Raw genomic sequence first — 13,225 nt, 5'->3', positions numbered from 1 at the left:
ATTTCTGCACATGATCCCTGCATAATTGGAACCTTACAGCTCCCCCACAAGCCTCTCCCTGCCTCCTGTGGGAGCAGCCACGGTGTTATTACAAGTCTTATTTTCTTGCTTTTTCTTCGCTCGTCGAGCTTAGGGTTTCAGAGCTCAGCAGCAGGATTTCATTTCCTTTGCCCTAGCAGCAGATCGGGCAAGGGGGCCAGCAAGGGAAATCATACTAGGCCAGGCTGGGACAACACCAAAACCGGCCACATTGACCCAGGCAGCCTCGTGCGCTTTAATGGAGCACTTAACAGCTCTGATCCGTGCTGCTGCAAGAAGTACTCCACGCAATTAATAGGAGGATCATAGCGAACGTTAAGCTTGCCTTTTACTCCGAATCCAGTGCTTCTACGTAAACCAGTATCCTGTTACTTTTCCTACACTTTTCCTTAAGTATTCCTGGCAAAAGCAAACAGATTGCATACATAGTCAAATAGTGCAAACTGTATACATTATTCTGGGGGAAAGTGATAAAAATCACAATTGTGTTAAAGGTTCAGTAAACTAAAACAGAAGTCACTGATCACCCAACTGAAAATACATGTATCTATCTGGGAATCATATTCACAGATACACATGTAAAATCTATAATACCTGTACTTAACTTGCACAATAATGGCGCCTCTAATCACATCTACTACCGAGTGTAACCTACTGCTCAGGGTTATCAGGCTGTAGGGTGGCTAACTGCAGTAAAGATAATACTAATTGAAAGAAAACTATTATCCCTTTGGATCGCAAGCCAATGCATGTACTTGCAGAAAAATGTTTCTGCACAAAATGTAACAGCACTAATGACACTAAATACATACAGAAAAGATTTCAAAGGGAGTGTAAAGAAGAGCTCCACTAAAGCACTATTGGTAAATAGTCACATCATCATGTCACAATTTTAAAAAAAAATTAATAAACCTCATAGAACCTTATGGTGTTCCTAGCCTCTATCTGGCCCGTATATTTGCAGAAATGCGGCTACTCCCCCTCAGGAAAGTTTGTATGGTCGCCCAATGAGAACTTTCTCTGCTTTGCCCTATATAAGCTATCATTCCACTGGCATTGTGTATTAAATATTGCAGCAGTGCTTATTTGCATACTATCTGATTTGCCAGTGATTTCATCAGCACCTTGATTTAAAGTAATAGCCCACATTCTAATACTATAGAGCTTCTCTGCAAATAAGCTAAGAACTGCTGTTTAGCAGACCAGACTGTAATGACCCATAATAAGCGTATATCATCCATATATCTGTGGCACCCTGGATGGCATCAAACATCATTTTTTTTCTTTTTCGAGCAGCAGAAATCACGGGGCAAAGGATGCCGCCAGTTTCTGTAGCTCTGCACAGTCATGTCTCAACTTCCAACACATCTAACAAAACCTGATGTATGTCAACAACCTCTCCCCTGCCTGCCAGACAGACAAGTCAGGGCAGGAGAGCAAACACAGATTTCAAGATCTAGTATTCTTATAGTTTTTTGTTTTTTTTTACTGGAACCCCCGGTCCTGCAGATGTTTACTTTCCTTAAAACTCAAATCTGCAGAGCATCACAGATCAGCATGATCCTGCTATCACATACAATATCAGGTCTTCATTCTGTATCCTGCCCCTTATTGTCTGCATTCAACCCAGGAAAAGTTTAACATAAGCTTTTCAGGTTGGCAAGAGTTCCATAGCAGTACAACTGGCTTATCCTTTATCACAATCCATGGAAGATCATAATAAATCATGCAGGCTGGTTCTGCCCCTGTTTTTCTGCACTGCTTGTATTAAACACACAGCCCTTATCCGAGTCTATTGAAAACAACCTAGTACACACAATCCTGGCACTCAAGTCTTATGTTCAAGGTGAAGTGTACAGTTTCCTACTTTAAACCTTGTTTCTGATACCACCTTGACTCAACCGTGAAAAATCGAGTCCTGCAATACATTTTTATTTAACTCACCCATGTAGCACAGATACATTCTGGTAAATTAGAGAAAGGTGTTATGGGCGATATTTAGCAATTTTTTTCAGCTTGTGGACATTTAACACGGAATTCTTACTTTGTATTTGAACTGCAGGATTTCCTGAGTCCCCATCTCCATTGCAAAAATGAAATTTAAGTTATTAATGTCAAAGTATTGAATCACCCCTTGGCTTCTTCATATTTTGACAACTCTAATAGGAAAAATGCAGTATCCTGTATCTTTGTTTCCAAACAAAAGGCCGCAATTTCCAACAGTAACCATTATTCTGCAACAAGCAGTAACAAATAGTAACTAATCAGAAAACACCTTCATCCTTCTCATCACACTTAAGTGATAAAAATTGGTTAACGGTCATAGGTAGGTGCATGCCGCAAATGTACTATATGGGCCTATAAAAAGGGTACAGTTTGACAAGAAGTTTGAAGCCAATGATTGCATAGTGACAAATGCAAAGTTTAACTTTTATGAAAGCCAGATCGTTTCTTTACCTTAAAAAAGAGTACAAATGTCTGCCAAAAGACCATTTAACTTTATACAAAGCAAGCCTTTGTGCAAAAGAGAGCGCTGCTGAAATTAACTCATTTACTGAGTAAGATATGGCATGGCATGGCCCAGTTTGGCAGGAAGGAGAACCTATTCCTGGAGGCTTGTTTGGAATTTTCCTCCTCGGCTCCTGGCCGCCCTCTGTGAAAGTTTGTCAGGTTTGAAGGTTGGGAAGTCATAGAAGAAATTGGTAATGAAGTATCCTGACATAAGCACTTGGCTCGGTGGTACAGGACACTGGCCCAGTGTGGCGGGGCCACAGCACATTTCCGCTCATGGCATCAGCAAGCTGCTTGGAGTCATGTGAATGCCCTCCTACCCAGAATTAGGATACCAGGTTATTGTGTTTTATGGCTGCTTGACAAAAATCCATTTGTCTTTAATATTGCCCTGTCAGTGGCTGAGAGCAAACTTTTATAATTCATAGGAAGCTATGCTTCAAAATTATTGCTAGCAGATGAATGGAGGCTCACCAAGCTGGCCTTCCTCCTGTTGTGTCCTGTGTAATGTGGGAGCTACTGTTCATCCCTGTGTAGAACATATCACTCTAGTGTACAAGAAGTATAATAAATGATTGCAGAAGTATATTTTTTTATTAGGGTTTGCGATACAGCAATTAATTGGATATGTTCAAAAAAAAAAAGAAAAAAAACCACAACTAGTGCTGCTTTACTTCAAGTAAATGGAAACCCGAACTGGATGACATTTAGCTTGCTAAAGTTCTGAAATTGAAACAACTGCCATGTTTTGTTTCATTCATATAATACTTTTTTTTATCCATATTTGCATTAAAAAAAAAAAAAAAAAAAGTTCTGCTGATTTCTCTAGCCCCCCACAGCCACTTCCCATCTACATACACTTGCTCCAGTGTCAGTTGCTCCGGAACTGATTTCATATAGGGACAATGATGGACCATACTTGTGCAAAGTGTGTGACTGGGTGACAACACAGAAGCACAATTGGTAGAGAGTTGTCACCCCATTACAGAAATTGCTTGAATTAAATAATTTAATAAAAGATTAAAAATCACATTTTGAAATGGCATATTCTACAGCTTACATATTTTATAGATTAAGTTAAGCTATATTTACTACTGTACATCAGTGCAAAGAGCAAATAGCAGTAGTGTATAAGAATCCATTAGAATTTCCCAACCTTTTACACTGCTTTCCTTTTGAAAACGCTTCTTGCCTAGCTGCTACTTTAACCTACTGGGGTTTGGAGAAAAGCCATGAGTTCTTAGCCACATGCTTCTTCCAGGTCAGTGTCATTTCAAAGTATTGAAGCAAGGGGGTAAGCATGTCAGCTAAGCAGCTAACTAAAAGTCAACAAAGGTAGCATAGAGATTATTCTCATGACAGGTTTCCTTTAACCTGAACACTAATTTAAAGCATCCTGAACTAACTAGATAATACACAAAAAGGCAATAAAGCATCATCAGGCACAGGAGTTTTTAAGGATGTTGGAAAATTAATTAGAGATTTGTTCAGAAAAATAGATTTGGAAGGTAAACTGGTTAGGGCGGGAGGAGAAATCAAAGCCTCAGTGATCCCATTAAAACAGGCTCTCCTTGGTGTCATACCCGTCGAAGGTTCTACCTGCATATCTGACAGTATACATGAACAAGTCCTTCCAGTGACTCTAGAGGTGTGCATCTTACCTATGACATCAACACTGTAAGTGTGGTTGATTGACCCATGTTCATTCTCCACAATGCAAGTGTATATGCCTTTATCCGACGGGACAGCGCTTTCCATGATCAGAGTCCAGTGCTGGTTACGGACCTAGGAAAAAAAAAATATACACGTAAAATAAACAAAAGGTGAATATAAAACAAATCATTTGTTAGCACATCTAGATTTAACTTTCAGGCATCAATTTAGGTAAAAACGCTACACTTTTCTTTTACCAATTTTAGGCTTTTTTTCCCCACATTTCTTCTAGCTCTACATGTTCCCTTTTCCATGTAAAATATTCAGGATAATAGTATGAAAGCCTTTTTGTTTTTCTTCAAGGATAAGCAAAGGGGTCTTCTACCAATGTCTTGTCTGTGGTGGAAAAAAGTAACCTCGTATCATGTTTTCTGGCACAGCTTGCCTTTTAACTGGTGCTAAACAGTACTTGACTGGTACTGGATTGCGTGACAAGGCTCAACTTTTTAAATCTCATTTTTAATCACAAATTACTCATTGTATCTATGTTAATCCGTAAAATCAAAGTCTGCCAGCTGATCAAAATTATTAATGTAAAGTTGCCTTCGTTCTTTCAATCACCATCGATCATATTAGCAATCAAAAGCTATTTGAATTTGAGATATTGACTGGCATTTGCTTTGCGAGTGTTCAGCCTAAGACAGAAACTGCTTTATTTTCAATCCACAGTTCTTTAGGACAACAGAAACAAGGTAACCCATTGTAATTACGCAGACACACTGACAGAGAGATGAGTACATATTTATACTTTATAAATAATCGTGAGCAGCAAACTGTATAGTGAATATCAAAGACTTAAGCTAGGTTCACACCAAGGCAATTCAAATGCCGAGCTGCTGTCGTGCATTTTCGATCGCGCAACTGTTCTTTGAAAACCACACGGTTTTTGCATGCTTTTCGATGCTTAGAGATGTCTATGGGACCCAAACCGCGGGCCAACCACCCGAAAATCGCTCCTGCACCTTTTCGCGTGACTGGCGATTTCGTCCCGCAACAAAGCGCAAAGGTGTGAACAGACTCCATTGACTTCCATGTAAATCTGTGTTTTGCGCGATATCAAGCGACACAATCTGCGTGATAAATCACCTAGGTGTGAACCTAGCCTTATACAAATCTAGGCTCACCATACATTTTACAATGTGATTGTACAATCATCCTTTGGATTTATCAAAACTATGTAACTATTGTTGCATAAATACAAAAAAAATTTTAAAAAATCGAACGGATTCCTCCACCCATGCTAAACAGCGTAGATAGACAAATAATCTGCCGCTGCTATTGCATTCTGCCAGCCGTGGGTGTGCCGCTGCTATTGCATTCTGCCAGCCGTGGGTGTGCCGCTGCTATTGCATTCTGCCAGCCGTGGGTGTGCCGCTGCTATTGCATTCTGCCAGCCGTGGGTGTGCCGCTGTCAGAATACCTGAACATTGACTGCAGCTGACTTTTTACACTTATTATTTGATTGAGAATTATTTGTCCAGCTCATTTGATTTTCTGATCGAAGGATGCCAGGCAGAATTGCTGCTAACAGAACCACCCATGGAGCGAAGTCATCATCAAGAACTAGCTGAAATTCACTCAATGTGTGGCCAGCTTAAAACTCTAAAGATTCGACAGTCTACACCGATACCAAGGCAGCCTCCTTCACTACCTCCTATGGATGCTTTAACCCTATACAAAATGTGGTGCCCATTACTGGTCCCAAATATAATTACAGGCTGGGGGAATTTCTATCTATGAAGAAAGCATTGCAGAGAGCTGGAGTCAGAGGAATGCAGAGGAGGGGAGCGGAGCAGCTGATGGCATGGAGTGGGGGGAAGGGAGAACAGGTATCGCTTTATTTTAATGGAATAACGAGCCTCCTTTCAGAGCACACAAAGTCCTATTCAGTGGAGACCTCTGCTCTGTCAGCGGCTCATATTGTGAAATTATTTTAGGGTGATGATGGACTGTTGCGATCAGGGGAATCCAGACTATGCATTGGCTCATCATGTCTTCCCTGGGATGGAATCTCACAACTGCCCTATGTGATACTGGCTTTTCTTGCTGAAGTGAAATGTTCTTCTAATGCTCAACACAATGCTATTACAAAAATGTAGCAATTTCAGTACAAACTCAGCTTTCTACACAACTGTTTTTTGTTTTTATGTATTCAACCTTGATTTTTAATAATGGAGATACAAGTATTATTTTATTTCATACCAACACAATTTATTCTTAAAACTGTTTCCAGGAAATATTGCATGAAAAGAAAAAAAGATAAAATTACTAGTATTTCAGATATGAAACCATTACTTATTAGCAAATACACTTCTATATCATTAAAACAAACTTGTCATAAAAGGAAAAATCTTTGACCGGACCCCCTAACTTAATGCTAGGCTCCTTCAGTGGCTACATTTGCCTTAACCATGGCTCCACCACTGCTCTGATCCCCATCACTGCTCAGTAAAAATCCTGGTTCTTCAAAATATGGAGGAGTACAAGACATGCCCCCTGCTCACCATAATGATAGTAGCCAGAAATGTCATTTTTCAGGGGAGGGAGTTTGTGGATTGGTTATCATTTTAGGTTAGGGGTGCCTGATGCAGGGATGGGTTGTTTTTTTCTGTTTACAAAAGTTTTACTTTTAGTCTTATTAAAGATCATCACATGTGAAGCAAAGTCACAATGTAGACTGAAGTCATACAGAAATCTTTTACTCTAACAATGCTGAGGAATAAACAATTAAAAAGCAGTGTTTGAGGTCCTCTAAGTACAATGTTAACCCCACCCATATATACTGCTTATTTAGTCTTGGGGGGCTCTAATAGAATGCATTTCTCACTCCAAGGCCCTACAGTCTTCCTTCACTGAAGCAGCTCCTTTTTTTGTTCATGCGGTGCTCCCATTGACGTCATCAGCATGGTCCTTCATTGCAAGTAATGGCGTTGTTGGCCCACTCACATTCAGGGCCAGGAGAGAAGGCCAGGGCGCCAGCAGCAGTAGGACTGAGGTACAAGAGAAGTCTCTAGAAGTCTCTCTCTAAAGCCCTGTAGACCATACAGGGCTTATATTTTGTATATGTTGGGGCGTAGTGTCTTCCATTACTTATTTTGCTGCACACCCATCTGAGTCTATAGTTGAGGGCTCCATAAAATTAGGGGGTCTGAACACTTCTCTGTATATAGACAGTGCAGGTGACCATTCAAAGGCACTAGGTTGAAATAGGAATTACATTACAACATTAATTTTGGCACTAACAGACTCATGTTACTTTACCGAATTATTGACCTTCTATTGTTCTTCTCAGGGTGACGCATTTAATTTTAAACACTGTACTAGACACTGGTTATAGTTCCACAGCTGAAGATATACTGTTCAGTCTAACTTAGAACCCTGATTGCATTTTATCGAGGAATTTAAATGTTCATTCCTACAGCTGTAAACAGAGCTGGTGATTTATCACAAAAGGTTCCTTTAAGAGATTTCGTGAGCAGCAGAGCAGGCTGCAGACATCAGTAGGGAGTAATAAAACAGATTACCACAAGGGTACAAGTGCTTAGAAGATTAAACCTTCAACTGAGCGTCAGTATTATTCCATGGTAAAATTGCATTCCAGAGCTTCTTTGCTAATCTCTAGCTAAAGGGTCACTCAAAATAAATCCACCTGTGTCGCCCAGGCATGCAAAAATCAAGAAACCAAATCGCCCTAGTAGGCTGGAGCCCTGCATGCCCTGACAGACAAAATGACAAGTGTTCTAATTCCCAGCGCAGCTACTTTCCCATTAAATGTGTTAACGCCATTCGCTGTCAATCAACAGCTATCTTGTTTAATCCAGACTCTTAAAAAATATGTTTTTCCAAATATGCTTGTTGTGTTGTTAACATTAATCTTAAATATGTTGGAAATGTTTTCATTTTCTTAGCATGCCCGGCCATATTTTCCTATGTAGATTTGTTGGCATTCCATTTTTTAGTAATCTTCAGCTAATGCAATTGTTATTCTTGTTAAAAGAGTTGTAAAATCCCAGCATATACGATCCTGTTATAACATCAGCCTTGTAATAGGAATTCATACTAGAGTTGTTTTTGATAATGCAATCACAGCTTACTTTAAAAAAATCCCTTTTATGAAGTAGGTGCTGCCTTCCATCTGCCCGTCACTTTTAACAACTTTCTATTGTGCTTTGCATCTCTTTCCCTGCTGCTTCATGTGATGCAATATCAATTTCTCAAGACTACATATCCCATAATGCATTGCTTCCAACAAGCAATGATGATGTTACATTGTTCAGACGTTTAGTAGAAGTTCAGAAGGCGGGCTCTGTGAGAGTTGAGGTGCATATTCACAGCATTCAGAGTAATTGTGTCACTGCATTGAGGAAGTGCATACTATGGCCATCTTCAATAAGAAAGTTTACACATTTCTTGATCAATATGCCTATTAGTAGTGGGATATAATGGAAATTCATTATAGAAATACATATTTAATTTTAGTTTTTGACTATAGACACGCTTTTATAGCTGCTGTGAGAATATTAGCTATAGAACAGGCCCACGTGAAGAGAGTATTGCATTCCATACTATGTAAAATCAAGGCTGCAAAAGTTTTCCAGAGCGACACTCTGGCAGCTTTCAATGAAACTCTAACCACTGCGCCATCCGTTGACTTTCCTTGAAGAGGAGTCAGATACATCTCGTGTGCTCCACTGCTTTGAGCAAATATGATAAACTGCATGTACATATGTAGAGCAAAACAATGTATTTAAAAGATTAACAGTGAAGACAAGATTAACAGTGAAGACAATGTTTACAATAAAATTAACTTGTCCTAAGGTCTACAAACACAGACTGTGGTTGACAGTGTATATCAGATGCACTAAGCTTCCAGCGTTGGCAATTCTGGGTATGGGCAAGCATGAAGCTACTTACAATGCAGAGCTTAGTAACTCAGCGGCCAGTCACCGATACTGTCATGTGGGAAGGAGAGATGTACCGTATATCTAGCCCTAGTCACATAACAAAACCTTTCATAAAGTTATCTGCAGAGGAGCTATTGGGTGCTGCAATGGCAGGCTTGCAAACAATTACAGCTAAAATTGAAGGAGCTACTCAGGTGTGCCCATTATATACTGCCAGTCTCATTTTCCATTTGTAAACCTTAGATATTCACGTGGTCCCAGCTAAACTGATTATATTAAATCAAATGGCTTCCGAAATGCATTGCCCGTCTCGGCTGAAGAGCCGATAGCCGACTGCGAAGTCAGCCCAGTTCTCGAGGAAACCATAGTTACCTATGTGGATATTTACAAAATATGAACTACAGGTGACACTGGAGGACAGGTTGGGGAAACAATAAATTAGCACATTTGGAAAAAACCAGTGGAAAAATATATCAAATTATTCTTTTTTCACACTGAATGTGTCCACTTATGTAACTGCATGGGACAATGTTGATGTCACTGCACTGGACAATGTTGTTGTAACTGTATTGGACAATGTTGAACAGGCTTTGCTAGCCTTTGTCAATCTTTATTATATATAAAGTATATATAAAGCTAAATGTTTTACTTATTTTGGATTGCGTAGGGGAGGGTTAAAACCCGTTAGTTTATTTCGCCATCCAAGTCTCATTTGGGAGATTGTCCTTCACTTCCTGTCCTGCAGACTTAACAGGAAGTGAGATGATAGCTTTCAAACGTGATGGAAATTTCCTCTTGGACAGGGGTCTAAGATTTCCCCTCTATTCCCATATGGTGGCAACTCAAAATTTTGGATTTACCCTGACTTTCATTCCCAAAGAAAGTCAAAATCGGGACAATTAGAGTGAGCGAATATACTACTGATATAATAAGCATTAAACAGTGTTCACTACAAGAACTGACTGGTTGTTACTCAGTAAAAAAACAATATTTCTAGAAAAACCTTTTTAATGTATTCTAATTAAGTTATCCACTAAGTCAGTTTTTGCTGTATTTCTGTTAACGCTTTATCTACATCACCCTGGATAGCTTCTGTTTAGTTATAACCACCCTACTCCACCCTCTTGCTGCTATAGTACAGCCATGAACAGAAATGTGGCTGTACTTTCAGCCTGTACCGGCCAGCAGACAAGTGTGTGGGTTCAAGGCCGGTCTGCTTTGGCCAGCTAAATTCCAGGACACTTGCTCTTCATTCCAAAGCAGTCGTCTCACCTACAATCAGCGCTATGTACTCAGCTAATTCCCAGAGATTGAACTGTTTGCTCAGTCCTCTATTTATTCTCAACAACCTGACTGTGTAGATAGGGCTGTGGCGGGAATAACTTATCGGGGCCAGCAGATGTGGGAACAGCATCCTGTTAATGTTAAACCTGTCTCCCTTAGAAGAACCAAGTTTGCTTTTTGGGAGGGGCAAGAAGAACACCGGTCTTGTGTACTAAAGGCTTTCAGCGCACACACAGATGTACAGTGCATGCTTACCACATTAAACTTTACCTGTATGCTCTACTGGGGTCAATGATACACTGGCAGTAGTAAGTAAAATTATATAGACCTGGATGCTATTTAAAAGGCAATCCTTTTCAATTTGATTACAGATTTTTATGCTCATAAGAATAAACAAAAAATAAACAGAATCTGGACATTTAAGCCCCCTCCCTGGTTAGTTAAAACCTGGCTGTTACCAATGTGGCAATCAGTATCAATATATACCATTTGTTAAACCCTGCCTCTTTCAAACAGGACTATTCATCTAAAGTAGGAAAATGTGGGAAGTATACATGGGTAGTTTGAGGTGAATATAGTACATACCCAGTTGTGAGCTACCCAGAGTCATTAGAAGGCAATCAGACAGGATCTGGTTCAGACATGCCTAGGTATGACATGATGGGGAGAAGGCAAGGACAGGTCTCCTCATCATGTCATAACTAGGTCTTCTTTACTTTACAAGTGTATGAATTTTGGAGCCATAGGCCAACTATATAGAATACGTTTTTACGCAGAGTTTTTTTTTCTTACACTTTAGTAATTAGTAATATCATGATAAAATGTAGACACCCAAAGTGTGTACTGTAGTTTTCTGAAAAGGTGAGAGTTTCCCATTATACAGGCGAGTTAAAATGGACCTTGCAGCAAATTGACGGACCTTACATTTTACTGCAAGTTTCCATTTAAGATGCCAACAAAGGGAATGCATTCTTTTTAGTGAGTTGGCAGTGAGCAGTAAAGCTCAACCAATGTGCAGAGCTGACAAGCAGGCCGCAGAGATGACATATGTGTTGAACATAAAGGGCTGCTCTACATACATGCATTGTTACAAATTATACACAGAAACAACATTCTTCAACCATTAACAAATATTGATGAGATAATTTACATCAAGCTGATCTTTTTTTATGTGTTTAATATTTCAAAAAAAACAACTGAAAAGCCTATACATTCCCTGTATTCAGTGCTCTCAGATTCCAGAGATCAGCCTCTAAAGGGAAGGCAACTCTTCTATACTTCCCCATGTATGGAGAATTGCGGTGTAGTTGAAAAGTCCCAGGCACAGTAGAATTCCTCCCTATGTTTACACTGGGAAGCAAGTCTTAATAATTACGGAGATAAATTGCTTGCTCTTTTGGTAGGCCTTCTATATATAGATTTCTATATGAAATAAAATACACAATGAAAAAAAGGTAGAAGTGTGCACACATTAAGACAGAAAGAGAATACAAACCAACATGTCCAACACAGTAATTTACACAAGAGAAAACACACACAACAGCTGTTGAACGCACGCCCAGGAGTGCTAGCGTACACACCGCAGGCGGGACGGAGACAGCAGCCAGAGGAGGGGAGGGAGGATCGGTGCTTGCATACTGCTATAAAAAATCCGTAGTGAAAACACATAGGCAGCATCACAAGTACCAACATGCAGCAGACAGAAAGCTCACGTATGGGAGGACACACACACAAAGGAACATAAAAACAGCCACGTACATTACACAACTCGCAGCACAAGGCATGGTATGCTGGAGAGTAGAGCTGCAGCTAACGATTATTTTCAAAATCGATTAGTTAGCCGATTATTAGGTTCGATTAATCGGTTAATCGGATAAACAATAAAATAAAGTTTAAAAAAAGGTCGGTGAGTGTGCGGCGTGTGGAGCATGGATGCGGGCGGGTCTGGCAGCAGCGAGCGTGAGGTGGGGAGGAGGTACGGCGCACAGCGTGTGGAGCTGTGAACAGGGCCAACTGATCGGAAGCCGATTAATCGATTATTGAAAAAGTTGACAACTTTTTCAATAATCGATTATAATCGATTATGTCGATTAGTTGTTGCAGCCCTACTGGAGAGGTGAGCCAAGCAAAGAAAGCTCTACTTAAGACAAAATTATCATAGCACTGTGCTCACACAGCTAGTGCACATCAGGTTATTCTCTTAAATGAAGAGTTAGTGAAAACACTAAATTCAGACATTGAAGGTACCCAGAGATATGAGAGCAATTAGAACATGCTTCCTTCAAGGATTGCTTTACTGCATGATGGTTGCCAAAAGAACTGCATAGCAGCAAAGTATGCGTGTTTATGAATACACACTCCTGGTGCTGGCTTACTTTAGTAAATCAATAGCAAAAGTTCAGGAAATACCATCCCAGACCATTAATACTTCCCGTAAGATCAGTCACCCAAGGGGGTTCTCAGGAGAGACTTCACACACACCGGTTCCCAACCTGATCCGAAACTGTATGTCCAGCCAAAACTTTTTTATTTTGCTTGGATCAAGCAGTGATCATCTGCCATCTGTGGGAGACCTATAGGCATGCAAAGCCCAGTTTGTGAAGTCAATGTGTCTGATTTCAGCAATACCTGTGATTATCAAACAAGCACTGAGCTGTGTAGGAATTGGAGAGCAACAGCTAAAAATGTTTTATCATGAAAACACTTCTCAGAGTCAAGGATGGACAGGTGCCCCATCATCTGTGGCTCTCAGTCAGGGGCGTAGATAAGGGGGG

General features: G+C 40.1%; 1 protein-coding gene across 5 annotated transcripts in view; it reads right to left on the bottom strand.

Annotated features, from left to right (window-relative positions):
• Positions 1–13,225, bottom strand: part of FGFR2 (fibroblast growth factor receptor 2) — a 60,474-nt gene that overhangs the window by 33,653 nt on the left and 13,596 nt on the right. For all 5 annotated transcript variants that reach the window (XM_018563959.1, XM_018563960.1, XM_018563961.1 and 2 more), the window contains one exon: positions 4,212–4,335. In XM_018563959.1, the coding sequence (XP_018419461.1) occupies positions 4,212–4,335 (124 nt within the window). The remainder of the gene's footprint in view (positions 1–4,211; positions 4,336–13,225) is intronic.

This window comes from Nanorana parkeri, unplaced genomic scaffold, assembly GCF_000935625.1.
Source record: "Nanorana parkeri isolate BGI_ZX_2015 unplaced genomic scaffold, ASM93562v1 scaffold713, whole genome shotgun sequence".
Taxonomy (NCBI): Eukaryota; Metazoa; Chordata; class Amphibia; order Anura; family Dicroglossidae; genus Nanorana; species Nanorana parkeri.
This window is presented reverse-complemented; position numbering and strand designations above follow the sequence as displayed.